A 15,234-nucleotide genomic window follows, 5' to 3' on the forward strand; every position below is an offset into this window, starting at 1 on the left:
AAGAACATGGAGGTAAGCCTAAAATAGAACTTGTTTTTCCTCAGATAGTCGACAATGTATATAACCTACAAAATAAGAGTTGAAATTGACTTTTAATGGACTGTATCTGGTCTCCCCTAATGGACTGAAGCCTTCTTAACAGAAAGGTCAGGTATTTGTCTTTTCTTTTCACCATAACTACCTGAGCCTGGATGCTTCCCTTAGAAGTGACTAGAGGTCTCCCCTGTGGGTAAATGGAAGAACAGGGTCTTGGGGCTAGTAGGGCCAGACGTACCCTATCTAGACGGCTCTCATCCATCGATTTCGAGTACTCCTTGAGCTTGTACTCTTCCCGCTCAATGTGGGCACTCTCAATGTCAGCCGACAGGTGAGGCATATTGGAGACCCAGGCCACTGTCCGCTCAGAGGCTGGCATTGTAGGGTTCAGCGTGGATGGCGTCTGAGAATGCTGGGACAAGGCAAGTTTGGGGCAAACAGAAAGGAAAGGTGGGAAAAGGCAGGATGCATTTAGAGGAAGACAGCAGGGCCAAACGAGCTGGTAGTCCCAGTCCTGTTCCCCTGCTCTAGCCCTTATCTGAATTCTAGAGAAGTAATCATGTCTGCCCTCTGGCATGAGAGCGCTGTGAGAGCAGGGATTTTTGTCTGTTGTTTACTGCCATATTCACAGTGCCTAGAATAGCACACGGCACATGACAGGATTTCTATAGGCATTTGTTTAATGAATGTAAGGAAGGTAGAAAACTGTAACTTTAGACCATAGATTGTGTTCTATCCTCATCCCTCAATCCCCATCATTTCCTTCTTCCCTCCCTGCTCTTCCACCCACGCCGCCCTCCTCCTACCCTCACATACCTGCTTGGTGATGGAGGGCTTGAGCCCCCCACCCCCTCCGCCACCGCTGCCCCCGCTGCCCCCAATGCTGCCCTCCTTGCTGAGGCTCTGTTGCCGTGGACGGGCAGGGCCATAACTTGGCTCCGGGGACTGCAATAGATTCCCGCTGGATGGCCGTGGTTTCTGGGCAGCGCTGACTGTCAACTGCTGAGACTTGCCCCTCTGCAATGGAGGCGGCTGGCCCCCACCACCCCCACTGCTGCCCCCACCACTCCCACCTCCGGGCCCTGAGGGGGCTGGCCTCTGGGGACCAATGGTGATCTGGGGAGGGGACAGCATGTGCTGCAGGTTGTCCTGGAGTGAGAGCTGCCGACGGGTGAAGTCAGTGCCAGAGGGTCCAAACTCATCGCTGTAGCTGTGGCTGTGAAGGATGGAGGCAGCGGGGGGCTTGGGGACCCCTGAGGAGAGGTCTTCACTCTTGCTATAGCCATGGAATGGTGCAAAGGTGTCCCCAGGGGGCTCTCCACCTCGGTGGTGGTGATGGTGGTGGTGGTGGTGATGGGAGGAGGGTGGGCCATGACCACCACCCCCTCCATGACCCCCTGGAGGGCCTGGCCCATCAGCAGCCATGTGGAAGAGAGGGTTCTGGAAGGAAAGGGGGATGCGCAGTTGCTGGGCAGGGACACTGTCCGTGGTGACACCCATCTGGCTGAGGCGCATGCCAGCCGCTGTGATGGACGAACCACTCCCCTGGGAGAGGCGTCCAGGAGGCGCAGGCCGAAGCCCCAGGGCTGCCGTCAGTGAGGCCTGGCTTGAGTGCAGCAGGTCTCCAACGGCCGCCAGGTTGGAAACACTGCTGCTGTTGAGGCGGCCACCAGGCCCATCACCCTGCAGGTCCAGCATGGACACACTTTTGTTGACACTCAGCATTTTCTGCTCCGGCTCTGTGATGTCTGAGCTGCTCGTGCAGTATGCTGGTGAGGAACGGGCCAGGGGTGGACGGCTGACATAGAACAGGTCTTTACCCCCACCAGGTGGTGGTGGGGGAGGCTTTTCCTTGGTTGGGGAGGGGAGGCGAGCCATGTCCATAGAGCTGTTGGAAGGGAAAGGGGCACACAAACAGAAGGTAAGGCAAGGGCTACTGGCAATTGAGCCTGCTGACATCTGGCACAGGCCCTGGGGTGAAAAGTAGGACCCACAGGGAAGGGCTTAAAGCTGGTTGTGGCAGCCCTCAGGAGGGAGGATGGGAGAGGAGAGGTGGGAAGTGGGAAAGGACAGGGCCCCTCCAGGAAGATGAGGCCTAGAGGAAGGGAGATGGGGGCTGCAAAGGAGGGATGAGGGGCAGGTCTGGGGAGATATAGAGGATATGAGGTGCATCAAGGAGGAGAGGAAAGGAGGCCAGTGGAGCAGGAGAGGGAGCAGACAGGAGAGGAGAGGAGGGCGGGGGAGGGGAGAGCCCCTCACCTGTTGAGGCCTCGAGCCATGAAGGACTGAAGGTCGATGGAGCTGGAGAGAGATGGAAAGAGGGGCGAGCACAGACAGAGAAGGAGAGAGGTGTGTACAAGTGGAAGGAGAGGTGGGAATGGTGGAATGGGTATGGTGTCATGAAAGGAGAGACATGGGCAGAGGAACAAGCAGGATGGTCATCAAAAGAGAGAGCAGCCCCTGAGGCATGGGCACTACCTCATCAGAATGATTGCTGGGGCTCTGCAGCAGGCTCTGGAGGCCCTGCGAGGCTTCCAGCTGTTTACTTCTAAGTGCTGGGTCATGGGCAAGTCTGTAGGATTCTGGTGGGGAGCTGGGAAAGTGCTTATCTACTAACTAGTACAGAGATATCTGAATATTTTGATACCACATAGCTGAAGCAACATGTGCTGGCTGAACCTCAGATGGGGGATAAGCATAAGCGGGCAGAGGGACAAAGCAAATCAGAGCTTGCAGCAGGGATCCCTTAGGTTTACAACTAAGCTGGGAGCTGGAGGAGCCTCAGCACTTTTCCTGGAGCTCTGTTTCTTGCTCCTTCTGGCTTTAAAGAGCTCTCTGCCTACCACTGACTAAACCTGTCTCCTTATCATTTTCCCCCAAGAACGTGCTGGTTTTTCCTTTTTTTCAAGCCCTAGAGAGATGCACATGGGGCCCAGTGAGGAGTATCCAGAACAGGAGAGGAGGCTCCTGGGGCACAGGTGTGGGGATCCCAGGGTGCTCACCTGTTGAGGTCCCGCATCATATAGCCCTGCATCTCGGCTGATGGCCCCCGCAGCACCACGGGCTGAGGCCGGGGCCGCTCACTCTGGCGGCTCGGCTGCCTTTGGATGTTGGGGTTCCTCAGAGCTGTGCTGATGTCGTTGAGGAGCCGGGGCAGCGGGCCCAGCTTCAAGAGGGCTTCCTGGAAGGGTGAGGCTGTTACCTGGGGACTAAGTGCCCAATTCTAAGAGGACCTTAGAGGGTGCAGGTGGATGGTGTCTGAGCTGGGGTAGTGGTGCTGACTCCTCAGGGAATAGGGAGAGGAGAAAAATCTGAGCAGGGGGTAGTTTCTCAGGCCACAGAAGCCATTGGAGTCATCTGGGGATGGGGCAAAGGGGGCATTTGCTGACCTTGCTGAGCTGGGGCAGCACCTCCCAGAGCAGGGCATGCAGTGTGGAGAGTTCTCGGCCCAAGTCGATGTAACCCTCAAAGCTACTGCTATTGGTCAGCGTGTCCAGGTTGGAGATCTCGTACAGGAACTGCTGCATGGAACCCCACTCCAGCTCCAGAAACTCATTCATGAATCCCAGAAAGTCCTCCTTTGAGGTAAACCTGGCCAAGGGACCCAGCAGGTCACACACATACAGAAGGCCTCACACCCAACCATCTCAGGGTCTCTGGGAACTTAGGAGACCCTTCCTGCCTCCTGCCTGAAGCTTCCCTTACTTGGAAAAGTTGGCCAGGTTCTGGATGACCTTGGCGATGAGGGTGAGAGTTCGTGAGGTCTGCTCATCTGGGTATTCCTGCATGAGCCCAAAGAGACTGGGCGACATAATGGCTGGGCAGAGGAAGCGCAGGAAGAGCGAGGCGCTGATCAGCCTGTCAGCGATGTCCTCCCGGCCCCGCTCTGCGCAGCGCAGCCTCCACGACGCAAACACCTCCTTCAGCTCCCTCGGGAACACGCTGGGGGGAAGGGGTGGGGAGACAGAGAGAGAGAGAGAGAAAGAGAGAGACCGGGACTGAGCCCCAGAGACCCTCAGCTTCCAGGGAACATGCTGAGGGGGGTGGTAGGAGGTGAGGGTGTGGAAACAGAAGTGAGAGAGACAGGGAGGAAGGGACTGAAAGAGGAAGACGGGAGGCTGCTGAAAAGAGGGCCATGGCAGAGGGAATGGACAGATTAGGGAGAGAGAAATGGGGGAGGGAGTGTGGGGAGAAGGTAAGGAGAGAGAGACATGGAGACATGGGAGAGACGGAGGGGTGTGTGAGAGAGACAAGGAGAGGGGAAGAAAAATAGACACCAGGGAGAGACAGAAATGGGAGAGAGATGGAGGGTCACTTGAGGCACAGGGAGCTCGGACCCCCCAACTCTTCTGGATTCCAGGGAAATGGGGATGGAGGTGCCCCAGGCATGATCCCCAGTCCCTGGAATGGCTCAGAGCTCACTTCCCGCAACTGCCAGTTCCACTTGAATGTCCCACTGACACCTTAAACTCGACTCGTGTAAAATGGAGCTCACTATCGCCCCCACACCTCCAACTAACTCCTCCTCCTGACTTCCCTAGTTCTGTCAATGGGGCCACCAGTCTCCCAACCACCAGCCTCTTGGCCTCTTGAGTCATCCCTGACTCCTGCAGACATGCCCCCTCTTTCCCAATCAGGTGACAACTCCTGCTGATCCTTTCCTCAGAGGGTCCTTAACGGTAGTCCCTCTCTAGTTTTCCTGTCACAGTCCTAATTCAGGATGTGATTTTCATGCCTGACCCAATAGCCTGGACTTCATTCTCCCTATTCCAGTCACCCCTCACGCCCCACTCTACTCATGGATGAATCTCAATCACAATACTTCCTGGCACCAACAGCTTTAATGGCATCCAATGACCTATAGATGAAATCAAACTCTTTAACCTGAGGCTTTACAGATTCTAGCCCTAATCCCTCTGTCCAGACATCTCTCCCACCACTCTCCAATGTGAACCATGTGCTCCATTAAACCTGTTCTAATTGCTGTCCCCTGAAAGCTCCTGGGACCTCTCACCTTCACACACGTGCCTGTCCCACAGCCTTCTGAAATGTCTTTCTTGCCCACTATGTCCATATATCAGAACCTTACCAAGTCTTCAAACCCCAGCCAGGGGGCACTTCTTCCCTGCTTATCTTAAAGCTTTGCCTTCTCTAACCTTATGCTGCATGGCACTTAACACATACCACAATGGTTCCGTGGCTTTTTGTGTATCTAATTTGTCCCTATTCATTCTGTTGGAGGCCCTCAGAGGGCAGGGGGCCCCCATTCATCTCTGTCTGCTCTATGGCACTCAGAACAATGCTTCGCCCATGACTGGTGCTCAGTCCTCTTTGATGATGGACAGATGGATGAACAGATGAACACATAACTCCCCCAACCCTAGCCCCCCAGCCCAGCGTTCCCAGTCTCACCAATGGGAGTTGACCACCTTGCACAGGGCCAACTCACAGCACATTCGCAGATTAGCCTGGTGTTCTGCCAGACTGGACGCCGTGCACTTGATGGGGTCTACCTCACAGTTCTCCTCTGACTCATACAGAGCACGGATGAACTCCCCTGGGGGTTGGACACACAGGGAGTGGTCACACTTTCCAAGGGCAGGGACAGGGTCTGCCTGAGTTGGGGGAATTGCAGAATTGGGTACTTGGAGGCTGGAGTCCTGGGACTCTGGGCTGGGAAGCATCAAGCTGAGGAAGGGTGGACTTTAGGTCCGGGGTAGCCAGGTTTAGGGTATGGGTGGGTATCTGATAGGTTTGGAAAGAAGGCATGAGGGTGGGCCATACCAATGGCATCCTTGAGGTATTTCTGACCAATCAGTCTCATATACTCTTCTATGGCTTTAGTGGCGAGTGTGTTCTCGCGGAATATGAGGTGTTCCCGTTCCATGAACCGATCTACTTCAGACATGGCCATGTCTGAAAGGAAGTCCTGGGGCCCAGGAAAACCCAAGGGTCAGCCTCTGTACAAACCAATCTCATGAATTTGCCCTATCCTCACTGCTCCACAAGCAAGTGCCCATTCCCAAGTCATCTTTCCCTGAGGATACAGCACTCACCTTGGCCTTGCCCGTACTCTGCAGGATGTGAACCAGTGCACTGGCAACCTCCTCTTTGCCCTTGACATTCAGGGCGGGCTCCAATACTGCACACAGCATCCGATAATGGTTGGTGACATACTCTGCAAACTCTTTATAAAGCTCCATGGGCAGGATGCTCATTGTCTGGTAACGTGCTTTCAGCCGCACAGCTGGGCAACCTCCTTTGCCCTTGCCCCCTGAGCCACCCCCCGAACCCCCTCCCCCTCCTGAGCCCATGCCCCCAGAGCCCCCACTGCCTGTCGGCAGGGTTACAGGGTACCACTGCTCTGTGAAGTGGCGCCCAGCCAGGGTGGCCACCGGCACAGTCACCAGGCCAACATAGCCCGCCTTGTCCTTCTTGCGCTTTTTGTCTGAGTCACGGTACAGATGCAGCCGCAGGGCACGGACAGCAGGCAGGTTGTTAAACTCGAAGTGCTCGCCCCAGAAGACTGTGTCCCCCGAGGCTGAGCGGGGTTTGGAGGTGGTGCGTGCATACAGCATGTCGTCCAGGCAGAGCTCACAGTAGTACCGTTTCTTGGGAGGCAGCTCCCGGGCCTCTATGATCCACAGCTTCAGTACATTGTCTACCCGGCGGCTGTTGTCCTGGCATGGTGGGGTGGGCACAGTAGATAGAGGGGAAGGGACAGAGAGAGACACCAAAAGAGGAGAGAGAGTGAAAAAGTGGGATACAGACAGCAATCACAAGGCTGAGAAGGTATACTGGATTGACTAGTGTCCCCCAAAAGTTCATGTCTACCCACAACCTGTGAATGTGACCTTATTGGAAATAAGGGCCTTACAGATGTAATCAAATTAAGATGAGGTCATACTGGATTAGGGTGGACCCTTATTCCAATGACCACTATCTTTATATGGTGAGGAAGATTTGGAGACATGGAGATGTGGAGACATAGACACACAAAAGGAAACTGGCCATGTGAAGATGGAGACAGAAATTAGATGGATGCAGCTATAAGCCAAGGAATGCCAAGGACTGTTGGCAACCTCCAGAAGATAAGAAGAGTTCCTTAGAACTTTAAAGGGAGCGTGGCCCAGCCAACACCTTAAGTTTGGATTTTTAGCCTCCTGAACTGTGAAGGAATAAATTTTTGTTGTTTTAAGTGGACCAGTTTGTGGTAATTTGTTACCCTAGGAAACTAATACAGACAAGTAGCTTATACACTAGACAACAGAATCAGCAGTAGGAAAGATTTAAAAACCTGGAATAACCAGCCAAAAATATTAAGGTGGAATTTGAAGAGAACTGGAAAGTCTTGCAGAAATTGCAATCAGAAATTGTAAATAAAATAAAATAAAAAAGAACTGCATAAATATAGAATGGGTGAGATTTAACAGTCAGTGTGAAAAGGACCTCAGGGGATACAATTGACCACAAGCTCACAGTGAGGCTCAAGTGATATTGCAATGTGTTGAAAAGGAGTATGGTGTTTGCACTCTCCATGGGTCAGATCATATCCAGCATCTTGGGCTGAGTTCTTTAAGAAGGACATTGAGAAACAAGAGCTCCCCAGTGGAGGGTGACCAGGACTGAGCTTGCTAGAAACTGGGAGAGAACAGCTGACAGAACTGGGAAGATTTTTCCTGAGAATTAGAAGTCTTGGAAAGAACACAGACTGGTAGAATTTCTATGCCAAAGGGACCTTAGAGACCATCTAGTCCAACACCATTCCCACTAATTTTATAGAGAGGAAGCCAAGGTGCAGAGACTTGGCTAACTAAACTTTACATGTCCTGTGGAAACACTGCACCTGTTGGGGTGTTAGTGAGGCACTGCTGCCTGCAGGGAAGCTGGATCAGAGGACTTCCAGAGCCCCATCAACTCTATAAGTCTATAATTTCTACAGTAGGGAAATAAATCACAAGGTAAGGAGCAGTTTGGAAAGAGGAAAAAGAAATGGGGGACTCAGAATAATGGGAGTCACCCTCTGCTCATCCCTTACACTTCTGTCCCCTCCTCCCCCAAGCCTCCCCTCCTTTAGCTCGCCTTCTTCCCTAGGCCCCCAGCTTCCCTGTGGCTCGACTTTTGCCCTGCACATGCTATTCCCCTTTCCTCCCCAATACCTTGTTGGGTTTCACCGCCCGCTGTAGATTCTCGATCCATTTGTCCCTTTCGGCTGCAGACCGACAAGCAAAACATTTTGTTCCTGATGACGTTGTTACCTAGAGATGGGTACAGAGTTAAGGGATGGGGCTCCAGAGAGCAGGTGACCCCTAAGAAGTGGAGACTCCACCACTATCTCTTCCTCCCTGGCCTATCCTCCTTTCTCCCAGCCCCAGAGGTTTCCGTTTTCTTGACATCCCCACCTGTGTCACTTTCTCTAGACTTCTCTGCCCCCACCCTCCATCATCCTGCCCTTTGGCCCTTCCCAGCCCACTAGACCCAGTACCTCAAAACAGAACTCCTGGCCCAGAATGGAGCTATGCACTGGCTTGATAATGGAATCTTCATCCAAGTTGAGCTCCAAGGCCTCAGCCGCACTGCTAGGACTCAGTAAGGACTCGTGGGAATGTGACTCCTTAAAGCTTTGCATCAGCCGGGCCCTGGCAAGCAGGAGGTTCAGCAGACAGGATTAGGGCCTCCCACTCTTATTACACACTCAGGAGCCCTACATCATCAGTCTGGCTCTAAGATGGAGACTTGCAGAGAAGGCATCCTGAACCTACTTTCCACAAAGACATGTTCACAGACAGAAAGAAACCCAGTCTATTCCTGGGGAAACACATGAGGGATTGAGACAAACCAGACTCTTTAAGAAACTCCCCTACCCCTGGTTCACACCTAAGGGGTTGTGAGAACTGAGGACACCCACAAATAAAAGTATACATCAAAAAGCTCATGGAAAGATTCATATTATCTTTCAATTCTGTTTTTCCATGAGCTTTTTGAAGTGTCCTCATATCTCAACCTAGAAATGGACCACAGCAGAAAAGAAAGAAAAAGTAGAGAGAAGGTGGGCTTGGGACACTTCTAGGTAGGCCCTCCAGGTGACTCCACAAACCAGAGCCTCACTATAAGTGAAAAAATTGCAAGTAAAGAACTGGAGGTAAAAAAAAGATATTTATCTGGCTTGGGCCTGGCACACAGCTACTGCCTAATAAACATTTAATGATTTAAAGAATGAATGAATGAGTGAATGAACAAATGAATGAATGAACAAGGTAAGAGGACAAGTTTTAGTAGAACCAGGGGGAAGTATGAGGGAAAATCATATGGAAATAGAGAACGCTGGGCAGAAAGGAGCAGGATGAAGACAAGAGACTGAAGATGGGGACTGACAAAGAGGAGGTAGGCAAGAAATAGAAAGGGGAGGCAAAAATATGTGCAGAAAGATAGATGGTAGAAGAGGAGGAAGGGCAACCGGAGATATGGGCGGGAGAATAGAGATGGGGGCTGAGAGGGGATGAAATGCAGAAAATCACTGTGGGACAACAGAAGATAAAGGGGGCTGGGGGCACAGAAGGAGGGCTAGGATAGCAAGCAGTATGGAGATGGGCAGGGGATGAAGAGTAGAGAGCAGTAGGAAAGCAGGAGGGGGAGCTCGGGTGTGGGAGCCTCCATGAAGTTATTTATAGCAGCCCCGTCATCGTGGCTCTGGCTGCCGTCAGCGCGACGCTCCCCCGGCCCCCCCCACCCCCGCGGCCAGGAATACCATGCCCTCACCCCCTGCCGGCCCTAAATCCAGCTCTGGCGATATGGGATGGGGGCAGGGAAAGGTGTGACTCACCTTATCCCAACCTTCCTACCTGCCCAATCCTGGGTGTGGCCAGACACAGAGGAAAGGGAGGACAGGGTTCTTCCTAGGGAGTGATTAGGTGAAGGGGAAATCCAGAGAGGGACCCCAAGAAGCAGATAACAAAGGCAAACAGCAAGAGGTCTCCTTCAGCCCTGCATCAGGGTCGGTGCCCTCTGGACTCCTAAAGGCTATTTCTCATGCCTCTGTCCATGGACTAACCCCACCGCCTCTGCTCCCTATTCTGTCACCCTGCATACCTGCCCCAGCCTCCCCTTTTTCTGCCATGCTCTATACTATCCCTTCCCTTGTCAACTGATAAGCTCCCTAAGGCTAGCCTTCATTCATTAATATCAACCACCGCCAGTCCCACTCCAACCTTGCTACCCCTATATTTTATTCCCTTCCTTCACACCCTTCCACCTAGATCCTATTGCTCCCTCTCCCACCAACCCACTGCCCCCTTTCCTGGATTCCTGAAATGCCCCTCCGGGTCATTCCTTCTCTGTCTTTCTGTATAGCTCCTTTGATCCTGGGCTGGAGCCAGAGGAATCCCACCTAGGCTTCACCTTCATTCCCTTTCTGCCCCCTCTGCTCATCGTCTCCCTGTAACCTACCTCTCTCCTGCTGCTTACAAAGCCCTATCCTAGCTCTTCTCTGTTCTGTCCCCTGCCCCATGACATTCCCCAACCAACTTGACCTTTGCACTCAGGTAACCCCCTGCCCTCCCCATCTCCCCTATATCGCATCCATCTCATCCAGCATGCTCCAGCCCCTGTACCGGTCATGGTCAGCACTTCGGAAGCGAGGCAGGATCTGGCGAAAGCTGCTGGTCCGGTCAAGTTTAGGTTGTGACTTCGTGCGTTTGATGGAGCTTTTTAGCCTCCGGCTCAGGAAGCCTTGCTGGGGGGGAAATGGGGATGGGGTTGGTTGGGGCAGGGTCAGTTCTACCTACTCACCCCTCAGCTGATAGAGCCCCTGGATGAAGGTGGGATGGGGGGGGAAGGGAAGTCTCTAGAGGTGAGGAGTGAGGGATAGGAGTCCTGATACCAGTTTGTCTTCCTTGCTCCCATCACACACAAACATACATACACCAGCTTGGAGAAGGTGGGAGGGCTGGTCCGAAAAGCAAGGGGGCAGAGCCAAGAAGGGGGAAACCAGAGGTGGGGAGACGGCCACACACACACACACACACACCTCTCTCTCTCTCTCTCTCTCTCTCTCTCTCTCTCTCTCTCTGTGTCCCTCCTGCCCCCTTTCTCAGAATCCTAGGGCTCCAGCTGGGGCTGGAGGGGAGGGGGCCCAGTTGAGCCACATCTGGCAGACACTTTCACGCACTCACCGAGGGCCGGAAGGGTGCAGCGGGGGCGGCCTCCATGCTGTACTGCTTCCCCCCCGGGACACTCTTCCTCCTCGAGCGACCCAAGTGGTATTCTGGAGGGGAGGAAAAGACCAGAAGGGAAGTTGGGGAGGGGTTGTCAGGGGGGGGGGGCTGTTAGCCCAGGTTTCCACCCCTGGCCCCAATGCATTCCCCCACCTCCCTCTGCCCCTCAGCATCGGCCTCACCTACCCCCCGGAAAGCAGCAGGAAGAGCAGCGGCGGCGGAGAGGCTGGCGGTGGGAAGGAGGGGGCAAGGAACCTGAGCCGGAGCCCCCTGAGGGGGACGGGGTGGGAGGCCTTAGGCCCATGACTGGGTCTGGCAATCAGCAGGCAGGCATGGCTGAGAGGGTCAGTAAGACCCCAGTAATGAAAGACACTGAAGAACCAGGGAGGCTAGGTCCCTGGTGCCCACCACCCCAGAGGGGCTAGCTTGGGAAAAAGATGGGTTAAATGTCATTGCCCTTAGGCAGGCTTTCCCTTTCCCCTAGCTGAGGATATCTTCCACCTGCACCCCACCTCCTGGAATCTCTGTCTGTCTGGAGGGTGGGAGTTGCCTCCCAGGACCCTCTCCCTGGACTGGAGGGGGAGTCTTGGAAGGGACCTGTGGGGAGTGGCAGGGGGAGAATCCCAAGGACAGAAAATCCAAGGAAGGGGCAGATGGGGGGCAGGGGGAGGAGCAGCTGGTTCCACGTGCCCTGCAGTGGCAGGGACTCAGAAGGGAAGGGGAGAAGAAAAGAATGTAGGGGAGTGGGCAGGGAGTGGGAAGGACACAGGGAGTGGGGGTTCTGGGGACTCCCAAGTAAGGGTAGGGAGAGGAGAAGGGGAAGTGAATGCAGATGAAGCTAGCCTGCCAAGAGCCTAGAAGGATGGTAGCTCGAACAGGAAAGCTGAGGCTTGGCTGCCAGGGAATTTAGAGGGGCCAAGGGGCTGGAGGAAAATGAATGTGGTGGGATGCCAAGCTCCGGCTTCAGCTCCAGAATGGCTGCCCAGGCCTGGGCTCCCCCCTCAGCCCCACAGTCACCACTGCAGCCAATGGGGGGGCAGGTGCTGCATCAGGGGCGGGGCGACCATCTCCATGGCAACAAGAAGCTACAGGCTGGAGGGAGGGGGGTGGACCGGAAGAGCTGTCTATTAACCCTCTAGATTCCAGAACAGAACAGGGAGGGCCACAACTACATTTTCACTCTCTGCTTCCAAAATTGCAAATTGCCTACAAATTGCTGTAGAATCAGTCCCCAGTTTCCCATTACCTGTAAAACCTAGGTGTTAGGAAGTTTACATACAAAAATGTGGATCCCGTGACACAAGAACCCTATCAATCTCTCAGGAACACGTGTACAGCACAGAAACATACACTGAGCTGTAGGGGTACGTGTATATGAGAACCACAATAACAAAAAATAAATAGGGATCTATGTGCTTAATGAACATACAGACAACTCTGAGCACAGGGCTACCGCGGATCCACATTATTGAGACTCTGAGGCCCACACACCCCACGGGATACATGCTTAGACATATGTGAGCACTGCATTTGGGCAGTACATACTTGAACCCAGACACCCGCAGGGGAGCTGCTGGTGTGGACTTTGTGGCCCAAATCCCTTGGGCAATCATGTGAGCAGCAAAGTACAGAAACAGACAAACCCTAAGACATACACCTGTCCTGCACGCAGAGAGATGCCAGTTTAATCCTTGAGATACATACTTGAGTATACCATGATCCCGACCACTTAAAGGTATCCCCATAACCCAAAGCACAAACATCTTTCATTCACATGAAAAGTACAATCACATCGACTCTGTCTCAAGACAACCCTCTTTTCTTCCTAGCCCTTCTCTGACTCCAACACAGGCATCCCTGATTGCTACCAGAGTAAAGAAAAAATGAGCAAATGCGTTAATTATCCTTCTGTTATACACTAAGCAATACATGCAAGGGCTCAAGGTATCTCTTTCCTAGTCACATTTCTCTGCATTTCTCAGGTATGGCTGCCTCACTCTCATTTCAGAGAACCTAGTTCAGCTATTATTTTCACACACAAGCTCCTATAATAAAGGCATAAAGTCTAACTTTAAATCCACTAAAATTTTGCTTTGGAACTAAAGCATTAACAGAAGGAACACGAATTTGCTAATTGATTTACTTGGTTCTTGGAAGTAATATAACCTTACACATATTACCAGGAACTAAGATACATGAACTCACACATAAGTCTCAGGTACAAAGAGGCCACATACACACACACTTACAAAGACTCTCACTGCCACACAGAAAAGAATAACAGTAACAGAAGAAAAGGGGGCAGAGTGACAGAAACATAGGACATCCTGTTATTAGTGCTGCATGCAGTGACATGTACAGAAAATACAGCACACACCCGCATACACACACAGAGCAAACCTGAAAAGCACACACCGCAATCCTGAGTCTCCACGTCTCATCCCTGCACGATGTATACACGCATGCACACACATAACAGCCACCTACACAGACCCGTAACACAGGCATTGTGCACACACCCACACATGTACACACCCTGTGTACACACACAATTGCACTCACACACACACACACACAGCAAGGGCTTGGACTCCCGCCTCTCCAACATCTCTAATCTTGCCATCACCCACAAAATCTCCCACTGCCCTCCAATCCCCCCAATCCCTAATCTTCCCTTTAGCCTTTCTTCTTCTCCACATCCAGCTGGTAGCTCTCAAGGGGAGCCAGGGGAGGGAGGTTGCCAGAGAAGGATAAGGAACAGGGCTGGACAGAGAGCAGAGAAATAGGGAACAAAGCTCTGTGCTAGGGACATGAACCTCTAATGACAGTCCCTGCCGTGACAGGCCTCACTGTGAGCCAGCCTCATTGCCTGAGTGGCCTCCCCTGAGCCAGGCAAGCCTGACCCTACAGGGCCTACATGAATCCAGTGCCCTCTCCCATCTTTCTCCCTTTCTTCTTTCAGAGATCACTTTACCAAAAGGCTTGACTCTCCTCCCTGCTGCCTCCCCAGCTCCCAGGCCCCTTCTAATCCCAACATCCCATATCCAGTTACTCATCTTAAGCTCTTAGCCCTTCTTCTCTCTTCCAAGTCTGGATCCACACTCTCCACCTTCCCACTCTCCAGCTATTCTCCCTGGCTCTCTGCTCTCCTTTTCAAGCCTCTCTCATTCCTCCTCTCCCCTCTTCTCACTTTTCCTCTTTACCCCACCCCTCCCCCTTTTCTGTCCTCACTCCCTGACCAAGCAAGGGCTCACACCTGCCTAGCCCAAAGGTATTTCATACACCCTAGGATTCCAAACATCACACTTACACACACTCACTGCCCCCATCACCACTCTCGCACCACCCACATCCAGACACGCCCTGGACACCCATGCTGCGATTGACACAGATACTCAGGCCAATGCTGGGACACACATGCAAAGACACACACCTACCACCAGGGACACAGAAAATCCTGCTCATGTGGCCACGCATTCCAATACACAGGAGGCTAACAGGAATTGAGCCCTAGCCAGGAACATGCATGCTCAGGGTCAGAGTTAACATGGACAAGTATGGCCACCAACTGCCCCACAGCCAGTGGATGGCCTAACAGCCCTATAGGCAGGAAACAGGCAGATGCAGGATAAGCCAGGACAGGCTCGCACACAGATGGCTGCACATGTGTGCACGAGGAACTGGGCCCCGGTGTGCACATGGCACCGACACACAGGGGACGTGAGCATGGACGCGAACACACACGCGGACACACAGGCTGCCCTCTCCACCAGGGGCTCCAAGACCTCCACACACCAGCCGCCCCCGCGCGCTCACAACCCTGCCCAGACACGAGGCAGTCCCCGACCCCCCGACCTCCTCTGCCCTCCCCTCCGGTTACCATAATTCCCCCCACTCGGAAGATGCAGCGAGAACATGCGGAGGGAGCAGCTGCTGCTGCCGCCGCCGCGGCTTCCCCACCCCCTCCCCGCGCCCACGCACACGC

The 15,234-nt window shown here is 53.3% G+C and overlaps 1 protein-coding gene across 14 annotated transcripts in view; it reads right to left on the reverse strand.

Annotated features, from left to right (window-relative positions):
* Positions 1-15,234, reverse strand: part of SYNGAP1 (synaptic Ras GTPase activating protein 1) — a 32,091-nt gene that overhangs the window by 8,521 nt on the left and 8,336 nt on the right. For 11 of the 14 annotated variants that reach the window (XR_551332.1, XR_551333.1, XR_551331.1 and 8 more), the window contains 13 exons: positions 11,208-11,299; positions 10,647-10,768; positions 8,522-8,675; positions 8,196-8,294; positions 6,093-6,716; positions 5,821-5,965; positions 5,449-5,593; positions 3,742-3,978; positions 3,426-3,627; positions 3,039-3,217; positions 2,296-2,337; positions 853-1,924; positions 275-448 (listed from right to left, as the gene is read on the reverse strand). Coding sequence is in view for 11 of the 14 variants with exons in the window: in XM_008584023.1 (XP_008582245.1) it covers positions 275-448; positions 853-1,924; positions 2,296-2,337; positions 3,039-3,217; positions 3,426-3,627; positions 3,742-3,978; positions 5,449-5,593; positions 5,821-5,965; positions 6,093-6,716; positions 8,196-8,294; positions 8,522-8,675; positions 10,647-10,768; positions 11,208-11,299 (3,287 nt within the window). In the remaining 3 variants the exon portion in view is untranslated. Of the gene's footprint in view, positions 1-274; positions 449-852; positions 1,925-2,295; positions 2,338-3,038; positions 3,218-3,425; positions 3,628-3,741; positions 3,979-5,448; positions 5,594-5,820; positions 5,966-6,092; positions 6,717-8,195; positions 8,295-8,521; positions 8,676-10,646; positions 10,769-11,207; positions 11,300-11,435; positions 11,911-15,129; positions 15,169-15,234 lie in introns of those variants that run through there. The other 3 variants (XM_008584025.1, XM_008584024.1, XM_008584021.1) reach the window with 3 other exon arrangements.

The sequence above is a fragment of the Galeopterus variegatus genome, unplaced genomic scaffold (genome assembly GCF_000696425.1).
Source record: "Galeopterus variegatus unplaced genomic scaffold, G_variegatus-3.0.2 Scaffold3128, whole genome shotgun sequence".
Classification (NCBI taxonomy): Eukaryota; Metazoa; Chordata; class Mammalia; order Dermoptera; family Cynocephalidae; genus Galeopterus; species Galeopterus variegatus.